Here is a 23,664-nt window from a genome sequence, read left to right as displayed (position 1 = left end):
AGCAAATCCAAGGGCCCCAGGTCACGGTGTCCACCTGGGGAGACAGGTGTGCCCTCCCACTTGGGCTCCCTGGTGGGCTGAGCCCGGGGACAGTCCTGGAGAGGCACAGCCTGAGCGCCCCACACCTCAGTGAGGCAGAGGGGACACCCTTGGTGCAGGTGCAGAGCGAGCCAGTGCCGTCCCCTCCCCTGGACCTCAGTCACACAGCCTTCTCCAAACAGCTGGGTCGGAGATAAGCAGATTCTGAGATCCCTGTCCCCGACGTCCTCGTGGACTTCTCTGCAGGGCGGGGGCTCATTAATGATTACCCTCCACCCCTCCCTCCTGGCAAAGCCTCCATTCCCTAGAAAATGCCAAAGTCCTCGCCGTGCCTTCCAGGTCCCTGCGCGGTCCACCCCCAGACTCAGCGGCTTTCATCGCCTCACTGATTCGGCTCCAGCCACACCGGCCTCCCCGCTCTGCCTCCACCCGCCAGGCACCATCCTGCCTCAGGGCCTTTGCACGGGCTCTTCTCTCCACCTGGTATTCACAAGACCCATGCCTGCATCTGAGTCATCTCTTTGCTCAGATGTCACTTCCATAGAGGGGGCTCTCTGACTCTTCCTCACATTGAGCCCCCACCCCCGACTCCTGGCTGCATTTTTTCCCCATGACCTTCACCTCCTTCTGATGTGTCATATGTTTATCATATCGATTGTCGCCTCCCCAAATCCTCAGGAACCAGGACTTTTTCCTCTCTGGGTCATCACTGTACACGTGGCTCCTGGAGCAGGGCCTGGCATACAGTAGGCGCTCAGTATTTGTTGAGGGATCAAAGGAGTGAATTGGACCCACTGCTCCCCAGAAGCGCCCAGTGCTTCCCCCACCCCCACCCAGGGGAGTCTCAAGGACGAGGACACGGGCTGTGGTGGTGGTGGCCGCACGGGGCTGCCTTCTTTGTGGGAAAGCCGTCTTGGATGGACGGGGCCACCAGCAGCTGGGGACAAGCTGGGCTGTTAAGGGGGGAGAATGTGGCGTGTCAGAGGATTGTGGGACATGGCTGGAGTGCTTGGGCAGAAACCAAGAGCGTCTCCAGACACCACTCACCATCCCTGGGACAATCGTACCCGGCTGGGAACCACCGAGTCACGGCCCCGGGGACAGCAGGTCTATCTTCGGAACCCTGCTCTTGTGTGTCCACTACAAGTCGTGGCTAACTGGAGTCTCGGGGATGCAAGGCCCGGGTGGGCGGCCGGACCGTGATGACGCTGCGGGCCCAGGGCCTCCCCAGCTGCGGCTGCACACGCCTCACCCGGGGGCTGCCTCCCACGGAGACACGCACGGGGCTGCCGCCGGGGATGGGTTGAAGCCAGCAACCAACAGACGCGGGGACCCCAAACCCGGCCCCCGGGCTCAAGGTGGAGCCAGTTCCAGGTCCAGTGCACACCCCGGGACCCCCCCAACACTACCATGTGCTCAGCTCCCCCCGCCGCCCAGTTTCCAACTCAGGCTCTGCTTCCTGGGACCCCGACTTAAACAGAGGCTGCTCTGGGGCCAGCCCTGCGGCGGAGCGGTTAAGTGCTTGTGCTCCGCTGCTGGTGGCCCGCGTTCGGATCCCGGGCGTGCACCGACGCACCGCTTGTCAGGCCATGCTGTGGCGGTGTCCCATACAAAGTGGAGGAAGATGGGCACGGATGTCAGCCCAGGGCCAGTCTTCCTCAGCAAAAAAACCCAGGAGGATTGGCAGATGTTAGCACAGGGCTGATCTTCCTCACACACACACAAAAAAAGACAAAAAAACAAAACAGAGGCTGCTCTATTTTTTCATATACTCTTGGATCGGATTGGCTGGTTTTTGCTTGGAGTTTTTGCATCTATATCCACTCGTCAGGCTTGTTGCCTTCCTTGCTTGTCCCGTCTCCGCCTGCATTTACGACCGGGGTCACGCTGGCCTCAGAAAGGCATCCAGGGGCCGGGTGGAGAGGGGCCTGTCGGTGCCCACCCGCCTCCCCTCTCCCCGTTTCCACGAATGCCGGGCTGCCGTGGAGGGCTGGCCCGCAGGCCTGTGCGCGGTAGGCTCTCTGGGCCGGCCCCGAGCTGCCTGCAGGGGGCGCTGCCTGGATGGAATGGCCCAGGCCCGCTCCCTACTGGAGTTCCCGGGACCCCCTCTCAAAGAAACAACGTGGACTCCAATTCCCGTCTTGGATCCGGCTCGGCCACCTGGGGAGACCTCGAGCAGGCGAGTTCGCCTCCCTGGGCCTCGGTTTCCTCATCTGTAAAGCGTGTCGCACAGCTTCGGGTCCTGATGAGATGAGACTCTGCCGTGAAGCCCCCCCACTGAGGACAGACGGGAGACGAGGCTGGTCCCCGAGCTTTATTGGGGCCCGTGCTAGCAGACCAGGTGTTTGAGCCGCCAGCAGTGGCGCAGGTAGCGGAGCCCGTGTCTGTGGAGGGGCCAGGTGACCTCTGTGGTGACCTCCGTGGTGGACTCGGAGCTGGACTCCAGCGAGGACTGGGACGGGCACGCGGCGGGCCGCTCGGGCACCGCGGGGCTGCCGGGGGGCCGCGTGGGCGACGGCTCCTCATGCGGCCTGCTGGACTCGGCGGCCTCGGGGGCCCAGTCCCCCGGCTCGTTGGGGGTCTTGCTGGGGATGGCGGTGCCGCTGGGGGACTGCACGAGGGGGGCTGCCTGGCCGGAGGAGGGGCTGTGACGCTGCCCGGAGCCCGAGGACTGGCGGCCCGGCTGCGAGGGGCCCAAGGAAGTGGCAGAGGGCCGGGGGCGCTGCGGGCCGGGGGCGGGGGCCCGGCTGGGGGCGTCAGCTGGCGGCCGGGGCCGGCCCCGCGACTTGCCGGGCAGCTGAGAGCCGCTGGCAGAGCGGGCGGCCTGGGAGCGAGGCTGGGACTGGCCCGCGGCAGGGCGCGAGGCGTTCCCGGGGGCTGGCTGCCGAGGGGCCGAGGGACCCGTGGGGGGCTCCGCCGGGGCGTCAGCCGAGGCGTCCGCGGACTTGGGCTTCGACGTCTTGTCCAGCTCGCCGGCAGGCAGGTCTGTGCTGGGGCCGGGCGGGGCCTTCACTGGTCCTTCTGGAGCTGGGTCACGGCTGCTTTGGCTGCAGAGAGAGGACGTGGGGTGAGGGCCTGGCGCTGCGCTCAGCTGCTGGGACGGAGGCTGCGGGGGCCGGTGTGGGGTCAGCTCACGGGGCCAGCGGCCATCCTTGGCAGGGACAGAGTCACATGCACACGCGCGCACACTCACACATACGCGCACAGGCGCACACGAGCACACACAGAGGCCCTGCCCCCAGGGGTGGGGGTTACGTACGGTCGGCTCCGAGGGCAGCGGGGGGCTCCCCACCGTGGCCGCCGGGGTGATGAGGGCCCGGCTACGGGCCAGGGTCTGCAGGACTGGTCCCCGAGAGCGTGGGAGAGAGAGGCGGACAGTGAGGGGAAGGCGGAGCGTCGGACGGCCAAGGCGCCAGCCGGAGGGAGGCACAGTCGGGAGCGAGGAGGTGGGAGTGGAGGTGAGGGGGGCAGCAGGCTGGGACACGGATGGATGGACAGACAGACAGATGGAGACCGGGATGACGGACACCCCACACCCCGCGGGCACTGACCGTCCCGGGTGATTCCGGCCGCCACGTCCAGGGCGCGCCCGCTGAGGTCGCTCACGATGCTGTCCACCGCCTCGTGGTGCTTCAGAAACAGCGGGCGGACCACGCGGTGATACAGCAGCTGAGCCCCGTTCCACGGCCCGGGCACCATGCAGAACAACAGGAAGGCGCACTGCGGGCACGGGCCCAGTCACATGTGGGCCTGCCCTGGGTCCCATCAGGTGGGCCGGGCCTCCCCCGTCAGACACCCCTTGGGATGAGCCTAGCCTCCCCCATTAGACACCCCTTGGGGTGGGCTGGGCCTCCCCCGTCAGACACCCCTTGGGGTGGGCCGGGCCTCCGCCATCAGAAGCTCCTTGGGGTGGGCCAGGCCTCCCCCATCAGACGCCCCTTGGGATGAGCCTGGCCTCCTCCATCACACACCCCTTGGGGTGGCCCGGGCCTCCCCTGTCAGATACCCCTTGGGGTGGGTCCAGGCCTCCCCTGTCAGACACGCCCCTGGCCGGGCCTGTTTCCCAGGAGAACGGGCTGAGTTTCCCCCTCACACCCCAGGAGGCAGCAGGCAGGGCCCCCTCAGACCCCCGGTCTCCTGGCCACCCGCCCGCTGCTGGGAACCACAGCCACACGTGTCTCCTGGCGGCGCCCACCTTTCCCGCGTAGTAGAAAGGGAACCAGGACAGGAGCAGATCGCTGAAGAACTCGGCCAGCCCGAACAGGCCGTACACCACCCAGTAGGTGAGCCACACAGTGTCGTCCTCTTTGCTTGGGCTCTCGATGGCCTTGATTCTGGGGGGAGGCGCAGGGGTCAGGGGCTGCCCGGAGCCCCCGGACGCCCCACCGCCCGGCCAGCCCCGGCACTCACGATGCATATGCAGGGTACACAAAGCCGATGAGATTGCACAGCAGAGACGCCCCGTAGCCGAATAAAAGATACAGGCCTAGCAGAGTGGCGGCTCCTGCAGAAAAGAGAGGCGTGAGCGGGGCTCCCACGCACTCTGCGCCCGCACTGCAGCGCCCCGGGCTCCTCTTGGCCTGGCCCCCGCGGTCCGCAGCTGTCGGTCCTCCCAGAAGCCTCGGCGACCCCTCCAGGATGCATTAGTTGCCCCCACAGCACCTGGGCAACCCCCAGTGTGGCCCTGAACCCCAAGTCGTGTATCTGCAACCAGCTAACATATCCGTCTCCCCTACAGGACTGTGAGCTCCCCAAGGACAGGTAGGGACCTTGGCCCTGGTAGGTACAGAATAGCTGCCCAATAAACGTTTGTTGAGTGAATAAGTGATCGTCTGCAATTATACCCGCCTCACTCCAGGTCCTATAGAAGGGGCTGGGCACGAGAGGCCAGCGTGTGAATAAAAGTAACAGGAGAATAACCTGAAAGTGAGGCCATTCTGTTGTTAAGATGTGATTCCTGGTGAGCAGAGAAAGCCAACAGCGTCTTGCACTTTTATTTTAGGGTAAGGCTTTGCAAGCCAGCCCTGGGGGGCTAGGGGTTAAGATTCGGGGCTCAGTCCCAGTAGGGAACCACACCCCCGTCTGTCGGTTGTCATCCTGTGGCAGCCGCGCGTGGCTGTGATGCTGAAAGCTCTGCCACCAGGATTTCAAACACGAGCAGGGTCTCCCGTGGAGGACAGGTATCAGCAGTTTCCAGACTAGACAGACTGGGCAGAAGGGCCTGGCCACCCACACCCCAAAAGACTGGCCATGAAAACCCTGTGAATAGCAGTGGAGCATCGTCTGATAGAGCGCCGGGAGGGGACAGGGTGGCGCAGAAAGACCGGGCAGGTACCGCTCTGCTGGACACAGGGGCGCGGGGAGTCGGGACCCACTCGATGGCACCAACAACAAGGGTTTCTCGGTCTCGGCACTGTGGACACTCAGGGCCGGGTCACTCTCTGGGGGACCGTCCTGGGCGCTGTGGGGGGCTGAGCAGCATCCCGGGCCCCACCCACTCCATGCCAGGAGCAGCCCAGTGTGACAACCACAGACGTCCCCAGACATCGCCTGGTGTCCTGAGGGGGGCACATGGCCAAGTGTGAGAACGCTTGTCTTAGTGCAGACAGCAAAGCGCAGTCTCGAGTCCCCAGACTGAGGAAAGCCCTCAGCTCTTGCAGTCACTCTCCACGTGACACCAGCATTTCTCTCTGCTTGGAGCCTCAGTTTCCCCATCTGTCAATGGGTGGCAGTGGCCCTGCCTCCTGGGGCTGCTGTGGGGTTAGCTGAGTACAACTCGGCAGAGAAGACTCCTTTCCACAGCTGTACTGAGCGCGTCCCGGCCGCGCACACAGGCTCCCAGCCCCGAGGGCTCAGAGGAGACAGCGTGAGGGGTGGAGGGTGGCAACCGCCCCATTTATTAAGTGCTTCTTGTATGCGGGGCTCTATCTCCCACAATGGCCAGAGCAGAATGGAAGCCGGGGGGAGGGGGACTCCCCGCGGTCACGGGGCTCCTGGGAGCATTTACAGCCTCCGCCTCCTCCCCGAGGCTGTTATCTCCAGACATAGTGGCCACTGTGGACCAAAGGGCAGAGACAACCCCACCCTGCCCTCTGCCCCATTCACCTTTATCCACTGAGGTCTGGGTCAGGAGTGGGAAGGAGGCCGGGTCACGGCCTCCTCTGAGTTTCCACGCCTGCTCCCTGGGGCAGGGGATTTGCCATTTGGGGCAAGTGGGGCCCAGGAGTTCCCACATCCGGGTGAGGGGGCGGGGGACACCACCCTTCTCCTGGCTCTCCCGGGCACGCCTCCCTTTGATCCCTTTTCCTGCAGCCTCAGCAACAGCAGGATGACCTTGGACGTGGGGGTGGGGGGGCGCAGCCCTGGAGATCAGCAACAGATGGGCCCCGGGGGGTGGGAGGGGGGTCAGCCTCCCACACAGCCCCTGCCTCTCTGGGCCTCAGTTTCCTCCCCTTGGCCCCCAGCCCCCTCCGGCGGGCCCCTCTCCAGTGCTCTATGACCTAAACTCCCCGCCCACTGGTACCAGGGATGTGGAAAACCAGGCCGGAGGTCACTGCCTGCTCCCAGGGGCAGGTCCCTGGCTGAGCAGACGTGGGTTGGGCACCGGGGACCTGGGGGGATGGATTTCCGACCCTCCTGGGGCTGCCTGGCATGGGAATCCGCCAGCTGGCGGGAAAACGGGGGGGAAAGCGACCTCCCAGGATCTGCACGAAGAAGGTTCTCAAAACACATGCTGCGTCCTCATCCAGAGCCACCCCCCGCCCAGCGTCCGGACAAAATGTCCTTGTGATTTGTTCCAGGGGGCCTTCCTGGAAGAGGCGGCAAAGCAGATGGGCCTGGAGCACCACAAAAGAGGGGAGGGAGGCATTTGAGGGGTGCTGACTAGATAGTTTCGGAGAGTGGCAGGGGCCACTCAAGGTCACTGAGGAGGGAGGGAGAAGAGGATTGGGGAAGAAGTTGCAATCAGGGCTGGCTGGACCTCCCTCTTCGTGGGCCCCATCCAGTCTGTCTCCAACCCCACCACAGCTGTCAAACAACCCAATTCCAACCCAACTATTCAGGCACAGTGGGCCAAGCCACTGGGCGGGGGAGGGGAGACGGCAGGCCAGGGGGGAGGTGGGAGTGAACCCCCCCCCCCCCCGGCCTGGAGCATCCCCTGGGAAAACGGGAAGTTCTCTGCACTTGCTTCCAGGCTGAGGTCCGTCCGGGAAGGGGGTGGTGAGACTCGCAGGGCACTGGCTGCCTCCTCGGCCCCTGACGGGAGGAGGGGGAGGGGGGAGGGGGTGGCCGGCAGGACAACTGGATGAACCGGACTTCGGCCTGGCGGGCACCCAGGGCCCCGAGGGAGGGGGCAGACCCGAGGCCGGAGTGTGGGTGCTGGAGGGGCCGAGACAGGGGGAGGCCCTTGGCCAAGCTAGCACGGCGGGCGCAGGGGAGGGGCTGCAGGCAGGCCCCGGGGTCCCGCCCACGACCCTCCGGGTCTCCGCGCTGGACGCAGGGCGCGCGCCGCCGTCCGAGCCGGACCCCGCAGTCCGGGCCGGCCGGCGCGGGGCAGGCGGGAGGCCCGGCTGCCCAGGGCCTCAGTGTGCCCGTCGGCGAAATGGGGCGGCGACGCCGAGCGCCCCCCGACGGCTCACCCGCGGCCAGGTACCGCTTGTCGACACCGGTCCTGGCTTCGAGCGCCCCCAGCGCCTCGGCGGCCGGGTTCCTCTGCTCCAGCAGGCGCTCGAAGCGCTGGCGCAGGCCGTCCATGGCACCGGCGGGCCGGGGCCCGGCAGCCCGAGCTCGACCGCGGCCCCGCGCACCGGCCCCGCGGCGCGCGCGCCGCCTTCCCCGCGCTCGAGCCGCTCCGCTCCGCCCCCGGGCCGGTCTCCGCCCCCTGCCCCCCGCCCCGGCCAATGGGAGGGCAGGGCGGACAAAGGAGGTGGGGCCTGCCCCGTCTCCCCCGCCGCATGGCCCTCTGGCGGGCCGCCGCCGCCGCCGCCGCCGCCGCCGCCGCGACTCGCCCGGGAGGGGGCGGGGCGCGACGGCCGACGGCGCCGATTGGCCGAGGGGGAGCGAGACGTAGCTGATTGGAGGGGCGGGGTCATGGCCGGGGATTATTGGCTGAGCCGTTGTTGGGGCTGGAGCTGGAGGGGAAGAGAGGCGCGTGCTAGTGGGTGGAGCCGGAGAAAGGCCAGCGCTGATTGGAGAAACGGCAAGGGATTCATTGGCGAGAACAGAGGAGGGGCGGGGCTAAGCATAATGGAGGCGGGGCGGAATACGAGCGGTGCGGATGGGGGCGGAGCTAAATTGAGGAGACGGGCTTACTCAAAAGAACAATTCTGATTGGACCGGAGAGGAGGCAGGGCTGATTTCAGAGGGAGGGGCGTGTACGAAAGTGGGCGGGGCCAGATCATGGGGCGTGGTCAATTGTAGCAACAGTGAACTCGCTCCCCTGAGTCAGAAGGTTTGGCTCATTGCACAGACGGGCAGGCTGAGGCTGCAGAGGGTTAGGGTCTGCGGAAGACCAGTGCGGGACTGTGTCGACCCCCACTTCTGTCGGATTTTCGCGTCCCTCCAGTGGGGAGCCGCAAGGCCCCCTGGGAGTTGAAGCCTAGCATGGGTTGCCATGGCACCGGGGGCGGGGCGGGTGCGTGGGCCGACTCGGCAGTTTGGCCAGGGGAGGAGCTTCCAGAGGCCCCGCCCCCGGCCCCGCCCCCGCCGCCATGCGGCCCGCCTGGACTGCGCTGTGGCTGCGCCTGGCCTTGGCCCTGGGCCTGGTTGGCCCCCTGGCTGTGGGGTGGGCCTCTGCCCGGGCCCCCATCTATGTCAACAGCTGGGCCGTACGGGTGTCCCAGGGTTACCAGGAGGCCAAGCGCCTGGCGCGCAAATTCGGCTTCGTTAATCTGGGGCAGGTGGGCGGGCCCTGCATGGACGGGAGGGGTTGAGGCTGGACGACCCCAGACCCCGACAGACGGGAGGGGGTCCCCCAGGTCCCCCACATATCAAGAACACGCAGTCCACCCCTGCCTCGACCAACTTCAGACGCTGGGACCCCTGAAGCCCAGACCTGGGCACCTGGTTGGGGGCAGATGCAAGCAAGGGGCCTGGCCCCGGTCCTGGGGGGCCTCTGTCGGGGGAGCCGGGTCCCAGCGATGCGACTGCTCCCCCGCATTCCCAGATCTTCCCCGACGGGCAGTACTTCCACCTGCGGCACCGGGGCATGGTCCAGCAGTCCCTGACCCCGCACTGGGGCCACCGCCTGCGGCTGAAGAAAGACCCCAAGGTGAGCCTGGCCTCGGGGCTGCCCCCTGGGGGTCCCGGCCACCTCTTGTTCTCGTGATTAGCATGAATGGCTGTGTGACCTTCGGCAAGTCACCTGCTCTCTGAATCTCAGTTTCCGCTTGGCCCCCCAGTCTATACAGTGGGGACCACATGGGGAGAACCACAGATCACATGTGGGCAAGGGGCTCATCCCAGGGCCTGGCACACAGTCGGCATATCTGCTCAGCCCGCTTTCCTCCTCTAGCTCACCCTGAGAGATCAGGGTCCCCAGGTACCCCGTAAAGAGAGGCAGATAACGTTCTAGCTCACAGGATGGAGGGGGGTGGAACTGGCCCATTTCACGATGGAGGAAATAGTTCCAAAGACTCGGAATCCTGCTGAAGTCACCCATGAGGCCGTGCCGGGGCTGAATTGGGACCAGAACCCAGTCTCCAGGCGCTCAGAGAGGTGCCAGATTGGGAAAAGGACTTAGATGCCCAGCAGAGGAGTTGGGGCTGAGTCTGCAAGCCGTCGGGAGCCACGAAGGGTTGTGGGCTGGGCTGGAGGACTGATGGGCAAGGAGGCAAGAGGCGTGACAGCTGGAAACATGCCAAGAGCACTGGGGACAGAGAGAAGTGGCATGTTCAAGATGTGGTTTGCAGGAGAGAGGTCAGGGCTTGCCGATGGATTGGATGTGTGCAACAGAGAGAAATCAGGGCCAGCTCCCAAGTCTGGAGCTGAACAAATGGGGAGACGATGGCCCTGATTGCTGAGATGGGGGCGGGGAGACATGAGCTGGTTTCGGGGGTGGGAGATCAACCCGAAAGAAGGAGGAAGGGCAAAGGTCTGAGGAAGAGCAGCCCTGCACAGGCAGAACGGCATGTGCAAAGGCTCTGGGGTGCAAAAGCCACTGTGGCTGCAGCAGAGGGAGGCTGGTGGGGGCCAGACAACAGGGGGCTTTGTGGCCCTGGAGAGGGCAGTGGGGAGCCACAGAAGGGTGTGCTGAGAGTGGATTGCAGAGAGGCAGGGGGGCAGGTGGAGGACCAGGGAGGAGGCGGGTATGGCCAGGCAGGGATGTCCTGCACAGGGGAATGGGAGGTGTAGGGGGAGATAGGTAGGCCTTGGGCAGAGAGATTCTGGAACAGGGCCAGGGGAAGGGGCAGGGTTGGGACCCCAGGAGCCCCAGCCACCCCGGGGAGCAGCCACACTGTGCTCTGTGGGAGGGGTTCACTGAAGGCCTCGGTCCCCTCTGAAGGCAGAGCCCCAGGCACAGGGGGACCCCGATGAGCAGCCCTAGCAAATATGGGGTCCCGGCCGCGGCCCACACCACGAGGCCCCAGACAGGCAGTGGGCAGCCCAGACACACATCCCACTCCAACTGCAGCCCCCCAGACGGGTGCCCCTTGGCACACCCACAAAGAGGCCACGCAGACCCTAGAAGCAGACTTGGGCCCTGTGCCCGGGAACTGGTGGGAAGGGCTGGGAAGGGCTGCGAAGGGCAGGCCCCCTTGGCCCGTGGGTCAGCCCCTCCCGCTGACGGCAAAGAAGGGTGCCCGTCAGAGCCCCCTGCTCCCTCCAGGTGCAGTGGTTCGAGCAGCAGACCCTGCGGCGGCGGGTGAAGCGCTCCTTGGTGGTGCCCACAGACCCCTGGTTCCCCAAGCAGTGGTACATGGTAAGCAGGCCAGGCCGGGCGGCGGGGACGGGCCGGCTGGAGCCCCACTGACCCAGCCCCGCACCGCCCCCCGCGCAGAACAACGAGGTGCAACCAGACCTGAACATCCGGCAGGTCTGGAGCCAAGGGCTGTCGGGCCAGGGTGTCGTGGTGTCTGTCCTGGACGACGGCATCGAGAAGGACCACCCGGACCTCTGGGCCAACTATGTGAGCGCATGGGGGGCCGGGTGGGGGCCGCCCCACAGCTGGCGGCCGGTCCCAGCTGCCTCCAATCCCCACCCCGCCCCCAGGACCCCCTGGCCAGCTACGACTTCAACGACTACGACCCAGACCCCCAGCCGCGATACACGCCCAGTAACGAGAACCGGTAAGCCCGGCGTCCCATGTGGGGGCAGCCCCTATGGCCCTGGTGGGACCGGGGGGCTCTGACGGGCACCCCTCTCTGCCCTGGCGCCAGGCACGGGACCCGCTGTGCTGGGGAGGTGGCCGCAATGGCTAACAACAGGTTCTGTGGCACAGGCGTGGCCTACAATGCCCGAATCGGAGGTACCAGGATCCCTCTCCTCCTGCCCGGGGACAGAGGGCGGACCCGGTGGCCCTGGGTGGCCGGGAACGCTGGGGGAGTTGGCAGATGCAGGGCATCCCGGATGCAGGGCGATGCCCGGGCCCCGACTCCGGGGGGGAGCTGGACCCCACACAACACCCCACTCCCGGGGGTGGACAGGGCGTGGGCAGGTGACGCAGAGCGCCCCCCGCAGGCGTGCGCATGCTGGACGGCACCATCACGGACGTGATCGAGGCCCAGTCGCTGAGCCTGCAGCCCCAGCACATCCACGTCTACAGCGCCAGCTGGGGCCCCGAGGATGACGGCCGCACGGTGGACGGCCCTGGCGCGCTCACCCACGAGGCCTTCCGGCGCGGCGTGACCCAGGTGAGCCGGCGGGGGCCGGGGCCCAGGCGGGCGGGTGCGGAGGCCCACGCCCCGTCCCTGTGTCCCCGTGTGCCATCCGCAGGGCCGCGGCGGGCTGGGCACGCTCTTCGTCTGGGCGTCGGGCAATGGCGGGCTGCACTACGACGACTGCAACTGCGACGGCTACACCAACAGCATCCACACGCTCTCCGTGGGCAGCGCCACCCGGCGCGGCCGCGTGCCCTGGTACAGCGAGGCCTGCGCCTCCACGCTCACCACCACCTACAGCAGCGGCGCCGCACCCGACCCCCAGATCGTGAGGCCCCGCCCTCGGGCTGTCCTGCGGCCGCCCGGCCCCTCCGTCCTCTCCCCCCTCCCCCCCCACCCCGCCCTCCTGTCCCTCCCCTGCCATCCCTCCTCTCCCCCCGCCCTCCTTCCTGTCCTCCTTCCCTTCTGTTCTCCCTCCCTTCTGTCCTCCCTTCCTCTCCACCCCCCCCGCCCTCCTGTCCCCAGCCGCCCTCCTCCCCGCCGTCCTCCTGTCCCCCCCTCCTGTCCCCACCGCCTCCTGTCCCTCCCCTGCCATGCCTCCTTTCCCCCCGCCCTCCTGTCCCGGTCCCTCTTGTCCCCACTGCCGCCCTCCCTCCGGTCCCCCGTCCCTCCTGTCCCCCATCCCTCCTGTCCTCCCACCCTCCTGTCCCCCCTTCCTCTCCCTCCCCTGCCCTCCTGTCCCCCTGCCCCCCTCCTCGCCCCCCGCCCTCCTGTCCCCCCTCCTGCCCTCCTCTCCCCTCACCACCCTCCTGTCCCCGCTGCCTCCTGTCCCTGCCCTGCCATCCCTCCTCTCCCCCCGCCCTCCTGTCCCCGTCCCTCTTGTCCCCACTGCCGCCCTCCCTCCCGTCCCCTCTCCCTCCTGTCCCCCATCCCTCCTGTCCCCCATCCCTTCTGTCCCCCCTCCTCCCAGGGCTGCCCTGCAGTGCCGGGAACACAGACACGGGCCCAGGCCCCGCCGTTGTCGCCCCTCCCAGGGCCCTGCGTCCCGGGTCTGTCCTGCCGTGTCTCCTTGAAGTCCCTGGTTCTTCCCGAGCTCAGTGGGTGGTCTTGTTGAACGAGGGCGGGTTTCCTGGGCCCGGGCCCCCTGAGTCCCCTCTGCCGGCAGGTCACCACGGACCTGCACCACCAGTGCACGGACAAGCACACGGGCACCTCAGCCTCAGCCCCGCTGGCCGCGGGCATCATAGCCCTGGCGCTGGAGGCCAAGTAGGTGACGGTGGGGCCCCCGCTGCCGCCCCGCCCCGTGTGGCCCCGGCTCATGCCCTCGCCCCCCCAGCCCGCTCCTGACCTGGAGAGACATGCAGCACCTGGTGGTCCGCGCATCCAGGCCCGCGCAGCTCCAGGCCGAGGACTGGAGGACCAACGGCGTCGGGCGCCAAGGTGCGGCCGGGCCAGGCGGGGGTGGGGACACCACGCCCACGGGCGAGTGACGGCCGCCCCTCCACGCAGTGAGCCACCACTACGGCTATGGGCTGCTGGACGCCGGCCAGCTGGTGGACATGGCTCGCACGTGGCTGCCCACGCAGCCCCAGCAGAAATGCGCCATTCGGATCGTGCACGCCGCCACGTGAGCACCCTCCTTGGCCCCGGCCTGCACACCCCCCGCCAGCCCCGGGCACCGCGGACACATGCCACCTCCCCAGCCCTCCCCCCACACCTGCCACCTCCCCAGCCCTCCCCCCACACCTGCCACCTCCCCAGCCCTCCCCCCACACCTGCCACCTCCCCAGCCCTCCCCCCACACCTGCCACCTCCCCAGCCCTCCCCCCACACCTGCCACCTCCCCAGCCCTCCCCCCACACCTGCCACCTCCCCAGCCTCCCCCCACACCTGCCACCTCCCCAGCCCTCCCCCCACACCTGCCACCTCCCCAGCCCTCCTCCCACACCTGCCACCTGCCCAGACCTCCCCACACACCTGCCACCTGCCCAGACCTCCCCACACACCTGCCACCTCCTCAGACCTCCCCTCACACCTGCCACCTCCCCAGACCTTGCCTCACACCTGCCACCTCCCCAGACCTCCCTCCACACCTGCCACTTCTCCAGACCTCGCCTCACACCTGCCACTTCCCCAGACCTCCCTCCACACCTGCCACCTCTCCAGACCTCCCCCCACACCTGCCACCTCCCCAGACCTCCCCCCACACCAGCCACCTCCTCAGCCACCACGTGCACCTGCCACCTCCCCAGCCCTCCCCCCACACCTGCCACCTCCCCAGCCTCCCCCCACACCTGCCACCTCCCCAGCCCTCCTCCCACACCTGCCACCTCCCCAGCCCTCCTCCCACACCTGCCACCTGCCCAGACCTCCCCACACACCCGCCACCTGCCCAGACCTCCCCACACACCTGCCACCTCCTCAGACCTCCCCCCACACCTGCCACCTCTCCAGACCTTGCCTCACACCTGCCACCTCCCCAGACCTCCCTCCACACCTGCCACCTCTCCAGACCTCGCCTCACACCTGCCACTTCCCCAGATCTCCCTCCACACCTGCCACCTGCCCAGACCTCCCCCCACACCTGCCACCTCCCCAGACCTCCCCCCACACCAGCCACCTCCTCAGCCACCACGTGCACCTGCCACCTCCCCAGCCACCTCCCCAGCCACCATGCGCACCTGCCACCTCGCCAACCCTCCCCCCGCACCTGCCACTTCCCCAGCCACCACGCGCACCTGCCGCCTCCCCAGCCACCATGCACACCTGCCACCTCCCCAGACCTCCCCCACACCTGCCACCTGCCCAGCCCTCTCCCCACACCTGCCACCTCCCCAGACCTCCCCCCACACCTGCCACCTCCCCAGACCTTGCCTCACACCTGCCACCTCCCCAGACCTCCCTCCACACCTGCCACTTCTCCAGACCTCGCCTCACACCTGCCACTTCCCCAGACCTCCCTCCACACCTGCCACCTCTCCAGACCTCCCCCCACACCTGCCACCTCCCCAGACCTCCCCCCACACCAGCCACCTCCTCAGCCACCACGTGCACCTGCCACCTCCCCAGCCCTCCCCCCACACCTGCCACCTCCCCAGCCTCCCCCCACACCTGCCACCTCCCCAGCCCTCCTCCCACACCTGCCACCTCCCCAGCCCTCCTCCCACACCTGCCACCTGCCCAGACCTCCCCACACACCCGCCACCTGCCCAGACCTCCCCACACACCTGCCACCTCCTCAGACCTCCCCCCACACCTGCCACCTCTCCAGACCTTGCCTCACACCTGCCACCTCCCCAGACCTCCCTCCACACCTGCCACTTCTCCAGACCTCGCCTCACACCTGCCACTTCCCCAGATCTCCCTCCACACCTGCCACCTGCCCAGACCTCCCCCCACACCTGCCACCTCCCCAGACCTCCCCCCACACCAGCCACCTCCTCAGCCACCACGTGCACCTGCCACCTCCCCAGCCACCTCCCCAGCCACCATGCGCACCTGCCACCTCGCCAACCCTCCCCCCGCACCTGCCACTTCCCCAGCCACCACGCGCACCTGCCGCCTCCCCAGCCACCATGCACACCTGCCACCTCCCCAGACCTCCCCCACACCTGCCACCTGCCCAGCCCTCTCCCCACACCTGCCACCTCCCCAGACCTCCCCCCACACCTGCCACCTCCCCAGCCTTCCCCCCCACCTGTCATTACCACCCAGGGGGCAGACGGGTGGGAGGCAGGCCCCGAGGCCTCCGTTTCCCCATCTGTAGAACAAGTAGGCAGGCCTCCTGGTCGGAGCCCAAACCCGCCTGCTGGCCGCGCACCCCCAGCAGGCCAGCAGGGGGGCCTCACCTGCGCGCCGCCCGCAGCCCCATCCTGCCGCTGCTGCACGTGAGGAGGAACGTGTCAGCCTGCGCCGGCCGTGTCAACCGTGTCCGCTCACTGGAGCATGTGCAGGTGCAGCTGTCGCTGTCCTACAGCCGCCGCGGCGACCTGGAGATAGCGCTCACCAGCCCCATGGGCACGCGCTCCACGCTCGTGGCCGTCAGGTGTGGGCCGGGGCCTGCGGGTCCGCCCGGGGAGGGGCCAAGCGCACTGTGCAGGCTGGACCCCCAGCCCCTGCCCCCAGGGCCGGTCCGTGGCCAGCACTTGGCCCCGCGCTCAGACACGCGCTGTGGCTCAGCAGCCTGTGGTTGCAAAGCGCTCCTCCTTCACCTTCTATCCCAGACCCCTGGATGTGAGCAGCCAAGGCTACAACAACTGGGTCTTCATGTCCACTCACTTCTGGGACGAGGACCCGCGGGGCCTGTGGACCCTGGGCCTAGAAAACAAGGGCTACTACTTCAACACGGGTGAGAGCCGGGTGCAGCCGGGGGGGTGACCCCTGACCTCCCCCGCGGGCTCTGGAGCCGGCCTCCGTGACCCCACTGCAAAGGGGCTCCTCAGAGAGACGGAACAGGCCTGGCTGTGAACAGGAGGTGTCCAGTTACTGGGAAGGAGTAGGTGTCCAGCCACCAGCATACAGTAGGTTTTCAGCTACTAGCGTGAAGTGGGTGTGTTGTTCTGGAGAAGTGTCCAGTTCCCAGCACACAGTAGGTATCTAGCTGCCAACACACAGTAGGTGTCCAGCTACTAGTGCGCAGTAGGTGTGTTCTTACTCTGGAGAAGTAAGTTTTCAGTTCCCAGCACACAGTAGGTGTCCGGCCACCAGGCAGATGTAGGTGTCCAGTTCCCAGCGCACAGTGGGTGCAGGGTGTCCAGGGCACATCCGAGTCTGGGGCTCCAGGTTGGGGTGGGGGGTCCCCTGGGGGGAGGGGCCAAGAATGGCAGGGCCGGGCCACCAAAGGCCTGCCCCCTCCTCCCCGTGCCCGTCGCAACCCGTACCCAGGGATGCTGTACCGCTCGACGCTGCTGCTGTACGGGACAGCGGAGGACATGATGGCGCGGCCCCCGCGGCCCCCAGGTGACCAGCAGCGCGTGCGTGCAGCGGGACACGGCGGGGCTGTGCCAGGGTGAGTGCTGGGAGGCGGCAGTGTGCGTGTGCGCAGGGGATGGGGGGCGGGGCCGCGGCCTCACCCCCGTGTGCGTGTCCCCGCACAGAGTGCCACAGCCCCGCCTACCTCCTGGGCCGCCTCTGCCTCCCCTCCTGCCCACCGCGGTACTTCAACCACACGCGGCAGCCAGTGACCGCCGGGCCGGGGCGCCCGGCCACGCCCGCCCTTCGTGTCTGCTCCAGCTGCCACCCGTCGTGCCACACCTGCCGCGGCAGCTCCCCGCTCGACTGCACCGCCTGCCCCCCGCCCCACACACTGGACCGGCATCGAGGCTCCTGCTTGGGGCCCACGCCCCCAGCGGCCACCCCCGCGGCCACCGCTGGCCCGCCACCCCTGCCCGCCCCGCCAGCCCTGCCCGTCCCCACTGCCACCGCGGCCCAGCTCAGGCCATGGTGCTGGTCCTGCTGGCCGTGGCCTTGGGGAGCCCCCTTCTCTGCAGCATCCTCTCCGTGGGCTGCCCCCCACCGTGGGTGAGCCCCCGCGGCGCTGGGGCCCACCCTGGTCACCTCCCCAGGCCCAGCTGCTGGCTGCAACCCGGACATGTTGGACTCGGGAAGCCGACGTGCGCTGTTCCACTCCCTTCCCCACACTGGCCCCCGGGGGCGAGAACCTGCCCCTGCGAGGCTCTGGCTGGCCACCAAGGCCCGCAGGCCAGGGGGGCCCACGGGGAACCCTGCACCCCGAACTTGGCAGGTCCAGGTGAAAGAGACAGAGAGAGAGAGAAGTCTAGTACACAGTTGGGGGTGGTGGGGGTGGGGCAGAGGCCCATCTCTTCCTGGCCCCAGACCATCCCTTCCAGGCCCCAGAATCGCGGGGAAGGTGGAGGGAGAAAAAAGGACACCGGTCCGCATCTCAGCACCACGTCCCACCTCTGAGTTTGCAAATAAAGGTTGAATAGGAGGTGCCAAGACTGCCATCTTCTTTGGGGCACGAGCGGGCCCCCATCCCCATGGCACGGTTGGGGGTTCCCCTGTGCCCCGCTTGGAAACTGCCTTCCCCCAGGCATCGGCCCCCGGGAGGACCCAGCGGCCCACAAAGGAAAAGGGGTCAGCCCGGGGCCCAGAGACCCCAGCCGTGAGAGGGATGGGAGCAGGGTGCGGGGTCCCCGAGTGACGCTCACGTGCTGCGAATGTCAAGCTTCCAGAACACGGCCACTGCGGCCCTACCTCCCCCGAGTTCCCCACGGTGCCATCCTCTATCCTGCTGGGCCCGTTTCTCGAGGACTAACAGAAGCGTGATTCGCATGTGACAATTGACGCTGTGGTTCCACCCACTGGCCAGGTCTGGGAGTTTCCGATAATCGTACTTCTCCGTTCTCCGAGGGTCGTGGGGGGGCTGGAGGCACGTTGTCCTCACCCCCAACCCTAGCCTCCACTTCCCCGTCTGTACAGTGGGTTCTCCACCTCTCTGAACAGACAGAGGAACCTGAGGTGGGGGCACGTGGGAGGTGGGAAAGCAGGGCTGGGACGCAGAGCGAGCTATTAAGAGTCCCTCCTCTGTCCTCACACGCACCAGCGGTGGGGGGACCCAGCTCAGCCCCTGGCTCCGGGCACACAGGAAGTGCCCAAAACATGCCAGCTTGGGGCACCCACTTTGGGAAACAGCCAGGCAGTTCTACAGACGATTAAACATAGAGTTACCACGTGACCACGCAATTCCACTCACAGCTCTGTGCCCGAGAAAACTGAAAACACACGTCCACACACAAACCGTCACCAGACGTGGACCCTAACCCACTCCTCTTGTCCTGCCTAAACTCTAAGCTCTGTGTTTGACCTAATTCTCTCGTCTTCTTGCAAGGTGCAGGTGTTCCTTTATCTAACACCTTGCGACCTTGAGCTCCTGCGGTTTTCAGCCATGTTCCAGAATCTCTAAGTGACAACCGCCCTGGACCCAGTCGCTGTGACACGGACCAGGCCAGCCCAGAACACAACCACACGACTGACACCTGCACAGATAGGCAGAGAGTTGTGTGAAAGTAACCTGCCCTCCTTAACATCGTAAGTTCTCCTCTGGAAGGGGCGAAGCAGCCATTTTTAGGTCATGCGATGTATGTAGAAGCATGATTTCAAACCACGCATGTGCAAGCTTATGCCCACCTCTACATGCGATGATGAAACTTCCCTTTGAATATTCATTCACTCCCTATCCCAAATAAAGATACCCACCTCCCTGTGCTGGGGGAGCCATAGCTTTGTGAAATTATTCCCTATGGTCTCCATTTTTCTTTGCTGCAAACTAAAAGTAGACTTTGTGTGGGCCGGGCCAGTGGCGCAAGCAGTTAAGTGCGTGTGCTCCGCTTCCGCGGCCGCCTGGGGTTCGCAGGTTCAGATCGCGGGGGCGCACCAATGCACCGCATGGTAAGCCATGCTGTGGCAACGTCCCTTACAAAGTAGAGGAAGATGGGTACAGATGTTAGCTCAGGGCCACTCTTCCTCAAGGAAAAAAAAAAAAGGAAGAGAGGATTGGCATTGGATGTTAGCTCAGGGCTAGTCCTCCTCACAAAAAAAAATAATAAAATACAATAAAATAAAATAAAAGTAGACTTTGTGAAATAACTATTTTTGGTGCAGTTTAACTCCCAAGACGGGACCCACGTTTGCTCCGGTAATAAAACCTGTGGGTGGAGGTTCACAGCAGCGCGATTCACAACAGCCAAAAGGTGGAAACAGCCAAAATGTCCATCACTGGATGGATAAAGGCAATGTGGTCCATCCAAACGACAGAATATTACTCGGCCACGAAAAGGAGTGAGGCCCTGACACAGCTCCACTGAGGATGGACCTTGAACACACGATGCTCAGTGAGAGAACCAGACACAGAAAGACACACGGTGTGACATTCCATTGATGTGAAATGTCCAGAACAGGCACATCCACAGACAGAAAGGGGGTTCGTGGTTGACAGGGGCTGGAGGAGGGGTTGGGGAGTGACTGCTCATGGGGACAGGGTTACTTTTGGGGTGATGAGAATATTCTAGAGTTAGACTGTGCTGATGATTGCACAACTCTAAATACATATATATATGTAACCACAAACTATTAAATTGGTACACTTCTAACAGGTGGACTTGATGGTTTGTAAATTACATTCAGTAAAGCTGTTAAAAACACAAAATCTGCCCTCTGCTCTGAGCCTGTCTCCCCATCTCTCAGCCGTGAGCGGAGGGGCCACTATGACGGTCCAGCACCCCCCGCCCGGGTAGGGAGGGGGTTTCGAGATGGAGGGGTGACCTTGACCTCGATCTGGCAGAGGACACGCTGCCTCACCGAGCGGTCACTGTGCGCAGGGCCACCCTGTGCAGACATTTACTTTGTTTCCACAACAGCCACGTGGGTTGGGGACTGTGTCCCCCTTTTGCAGAAAAGCAGGCCCTAAGATGCTTTGTTATGCAGCGAAGAGAGCCAGGACTGGACGCCACGCCCACCCCTTGCCCGTCCAGACCCCAGCACCTTCTGGTCCAGTCGCTTCTCCTCTGGGCTCGCTCTAGCACCCTCGCGGGCGCGGTCCCTTTAATAGGGGGCGTGGCCTCGCGGCTAGCGGGGGGCGGGAGCAGGAGGCAGCCGGAAGCGCGCGCGTCACGTGCCCGGGGGTGGGGCCGCGCTCCGACCGGAAGCGGAATTGGCTGCGCCGCGGCGCCGGCGGCTGAGGGCGAGCGCCTGGGTGAGGGGGAAGCGGCGCTGGGAGTTCAGCGGGGAAGCCGAGGCCCAGGTGGAACGGAACGCTGAAGCCCCTGGCCCCGAATTGTGGGGCGCCGGGAGGGCCAGGGGCGGAGTGAACCCGGAGGGGCGGGGTGAACCCGGAGGGGCGGGGCACGGCGGGCCTCCGCGGGAGCTGAGCTCCGGCGAGTGTGTAGGAGTTCGCTGGGCGGGAGGAACGGCCCAGGGAAAGGCGAAGGGGTGGACGCCTCCGTCAGCGTCCCCTTCTCCCGCCTCCAGGCATGGGCTCCAAGGCCAAGAAACGCGTGGTGCTGCCCACCCGGCCGGCGCCCCCCACGGTGGAGCAGATGCTGGAGGACGTGCGAGGGGCGTCCGCCCAGGACCCCGTCTTCACCGCCCTGGCCCCGGAAGGTAGGGGGAGCCCAGGACCCCAGCTGCACGGGCGGGGGGAAGTGCACCCCGGCTCCAGCCGGGGATCAGAGCGTAGACCCTGGCTCCCCCTCCTCCTCGGTAAAGGGGGGGCGTCTTCAGAGCGGCTTCGAGATCGGGGGTCCGCAGCCAAGTCCTGCCCCCGCCTGTTCCCGTAAGGCCAGGGAGCTCAGAGCGGATTTGACACTTTTTTATTCCGCGGGGAGAATATTTTGTGACAGGTGAAAATGATGTGAAATTCGGGTTTCCGTGGCCATAAAGGCGTATTGCACCCAGCCACCCAGGTCGCTGACGTGCGGACGGGCTGCTTTCCTGATATAACATTGGGCCTAGTTGAGTAGTCGGACAGACTGGGCCTGCAAAGCCAGAAATATGTGTGGTCTGGCCTTCTGCAGAAAAGGTTTGTTGATTCCTGGTTCAGAAGGTGCAAGCAGGTCCCTGACCAATGAGTCCTCGGGTGAATTTTGTGTTCTGCTCTGTGCAGCTCATTTATTCATTCAACAAACCTCTAAAACCTGTGCTGTGCCAGGTTCTCTTCGAAGCGCTGGGGCAGAGAGGGGAGCAAAAGAGGCGAGAAGGCCAGCCCTCGGGCTGATCTAGAGGGAAGAGCCCTTAAACGTGTCACATGGGGTGATAGAAGGTGCGAGACACTATGGGAACGTTTTTTTAAAGTAATAGTAAAAAATGCAGTTCTTTGCTCCATCCGGCATTTCCAGCGTTCAGGAGCCGCTCGAGGCTGCTCTATGAGCCCGCTCAGCTGGAGGACTTTTCCATCACCCGGAAAGTTCCATCGGACAGGGCAGCTCTAGGAACATAACTGTATTTATCGCCAGCACGCAGCCGAGTTGTCCCTGATTGCTTGAGTCTCGGCTTAAGAATCGCTGGCCCAGGTCCACCTGCATCCAGAGGGTGGGGAAACTGAGGCACAGGCGCTAGGGGGACAGGGGGCTACCCCTGCCGGCCGGTGTCTGGGACCGCCCTTGGCCTCCACGTGGGCTGTCTGGCATTTCCCACCTTCTCACTGAAGCAGGGAGTAAAAAAAAGTGGGTTCCAACCACATACCAGAGTTTTGGGGCCCGTGTGAGTGCAGACAGCCCCGCGCAGGGCGGGCCGGGTCATCCCGTCACAGGGACCAGGCAGAGCGAGGCCTGGACATGTCTCCGGGAGGCCCTGACGCTGTGCTTTTCCTGCCCCCCCCCGCCCCCGAGTGTGCTCTTTTTAGGAAGCGGTGTCCCCGGGCACTTCGTGTCCACTTCCTCCTGGCCTCTGCCACCTCTGACTCCTCACGAGGTGGCCCGAGCACAGGACAGGTTCCGGGAGCCAGGATGAGAGCCCGCGTGCTCTGTGGTTCCATCGCGGGGCCGAGGCACCCCGGGCAGGGCCGCGACGTCCCGTGACCCGTCCCCTCCAGTCACATGCTTTGCTGGGGGGTAAACCGAGTCCTCTGTCCGCCCCCCTCCCTGACCGGCGGGCCGTGTCCTGTCCCCAGACCCCCCAGGCCCCCCCGAGAGGGCCGTGGACGCAGAGGCCGGGCCGGAGCAGCTCTACCAGCAGAGCCGGGCCTACGTGGCCCTGAACCAGCGGCTGCAGTGGGCGGGCGCCGGGCTGAAGGAGAAGTGCGAGGACCTGCGGCGCTCAGGCGAGGAGCTGCAGGGGGCCGTCGGCCAGGTGACGCATGTGGCGCCGCCCGGGGCCATGGCTGCCTCCTCCGGCTGACCTGGCCCTCCGGCTCGCCGGAACCTTCTGTCCTCCCCAGGACGCCTGACCCGGCGCACCTCAGACGTGGCTCCTGGGTCCCAGGAGCAGATACCAGGCTCTGTTCCGTGGCCTGGGCACGCCCTGGCACCCAGAGACCCCAGGGGACAGCCTGCCTCTGCTGGGCACGGCGCCCTCCCCAGGGTCGGGTCTGGGGCCGTGAGAATGCCGCTCACCCCAGGGCTTCTCCCCTGGGACCCTGATGACCGTCGAGCCCAGACTGGACTTCACGTGGGGTCCCGGGGCCCGAGAACAGTCCGTCCATCCTCCCTCCCTTCCTCTGCGACCCTGTTTCACGGATCATCCCATTAAACTGAGCTCGTACAACCCTCCCCGCTGGCTCTGCCCGTCTCTGCGTGGACTGGGGGCCCCCTGAGGTTCCAGAAAAGGTTGGGGGTTCTGTCCCCTCCGCCCCCCGTGGCCGTGTGAGGAGTGATTGTCCGGAGGGCCCAGACCTGAGATGGGGTCTCCAGTGGTGCCACCCCTCAGGGTCCCGAACCCCGCCCCCAAGGCATTCGCGCCCCCCCAGGGCAGGCGCTTGTCTGTCTGGTTCACAGTCAGGGTGCAGGTCCAGCCTGTTAGCTGTGGGGTTCCATCAGACGCGGGCACTCGGCTCCCGAGAGAGGATGAGCTGGTCGGTCACCCGCCCGAGACTCACTGCCCCCGACCTTCCCCTGCATGGCCCTGGCCCCCGGTGCCCGTCCTGAGCTCACAGACCCCCCAATCTCGGCTCTGCGTCCAGGACCTGCCCTCAGGCGGCGACTCGACGCCTGGTCACCGTTTCTTTGCTCCTGGCGGGCGCGAGGCTCTGTGGTCAGCACGTGGCACGTGGACCCAGGCTCCCCGAAAAGCCCTCCTGAGGGCCGTGCCCCACCCTCACCCATCTGCAGACAGCGGGGAGCGTGCTCGGACAGCT

The 23,664-nt window shown here is 66.0% G+C and overlaps 3 protein-coding genes across 4 annotated transcripts; 2 read left to right on the top strand and 1 right to left on the bottom strand.

The window, feature by feature from the left end:
* Positions 1-1,783: 1,783 nt before the first annotated feature.
* On the bottom strand, positions 1,784-7,854 carry REEP6 (receptor accessory protein 6). 2 transcript variants are annotated; one of them, XM_058537793.1, is made up of 5 exons: positions 7,677-7,854; positions 4,450-4,543; positions 4,235-4,373; positions 3,591-3,759; positions 2,988-3,086 (listed from the first exon to the last, which is right to left on the bottom strand). In XM_058537793.1, exons 1-5 carry the CDS (start codon positions 7,789-7,791, stop codon positions 3,049-3,051), a joined length of 555 nt encoding a protein of 184 aa, XP_058393776.1. In that variant the 5' UTR covers positions 7,792-7,854; the 3' UTR covers positions 2,988-3,048. The 2 variants fall into 2 exon arrangements, with proteins under 2 accessions (XP_058393775.1, XP_058393776.1); XM_058537792.1 differs by lacking the exons at positions 3,591-3,759; positions 7,677-7,854 and having other exon boundaries at positions 1,784-3,086; positions 4,450-4,509.
* An 893-nt stretch (positions 7,855-8,747) lies between these two features.
* PCSK4 (proprotein convertase subtilisin/kexin type 4) lies at positions 8,748-20,554 on the top strand. Its single transcript, XM_058537586.1, is given in 19 exon segments — positions 8,748-8,936; positions 9,203-9,307; positions 10,865-10,957; positions 11,036-11,164; positions 11,248-11,324; positions 11,415-11,503; positions 11,716-11,888; positions 11,971-12,183; positions 13,021-13,121; positions 13,192-13,295; positions 13,365-13,482; positions 15,721-15,900; positions 16,079-16,203; positions 16,740-16,798; positions 16,800-16,863; positions 16,952-17,239; positions 17,272-17,375; positions 17,420-17,604; positions 20,425-20,554. Coding segments are annotated over 19 exon segments (2,526 nt in total).
* On the top strand, positions 20,530-22,859 carry CUNH19orf25 (chromosome unknown C19orf25 homolog). Its single transcript, XM_058537582.1, has 3 exons — positions 20,530-20,568; positions 20,844-20,975; positions 22,483-22,859. The coding sequence occupies exons 2-3, from the start codon at positions 20,846-20,848 to the stop codon at positions 22,707-22,709; spliced, it is 357 nt and encodes a 118-aa protein (XP_058393565.1). The 5' UTR covers positions 20,530-20,568; positions 20,844-20,845; the 3' UTR covers positions 22,710-22,859.
* The last annotated feature ends 805 nt before the right edge of the window (positions 22,860-23,664 follow it).

The sequence above is a fragment of the Diceros bicornis genome, unplaced genomic scaffold (assembly GCF_020826845.1).
Source record: "Diceros bicornis minor isolate mBicDic1 unplaced genomic scaffold, mDicBic1.mat.cur scaffold_67_ctg1, whole genome shotgun sequence".
Taxonomy (NCBI): Eukaryota; Metazoa; Chordata; class Mammalia; order Perissodactyla; family Rhinocerotidae; genus Diceros; species Diceros bicornis.
This window is presented reverse-complemented; position numbering and strand designations above follow the sequence as displayed.

Coding starts and splice junctions, on each gene's coding strand:
- REEP6 (XM_058537792.1), bottom strand. Junction 3,087..4,234: donor CTTTCTACTACGCGGGAAAG/GTGGGCGCCGCC, acceptor CTCTCTCTGCAG/CCAAAGCAGCCGTGACCCAG.
- CUNH19orf25 (XM_058537582.1), top strand. CDS start 20,846: ATGGGCTCCAAGGCCAAGAAACGCGTGGTGCTGCCCACCCGGCCGGCG. Junction 20,976..22,482: donor CACCGCCCTGGCCCCGGAAG/GTAGGGGGAGCC, acceptor TCCTGTCCCCAG/ACCCCCCAGGCCCCCCCGAG.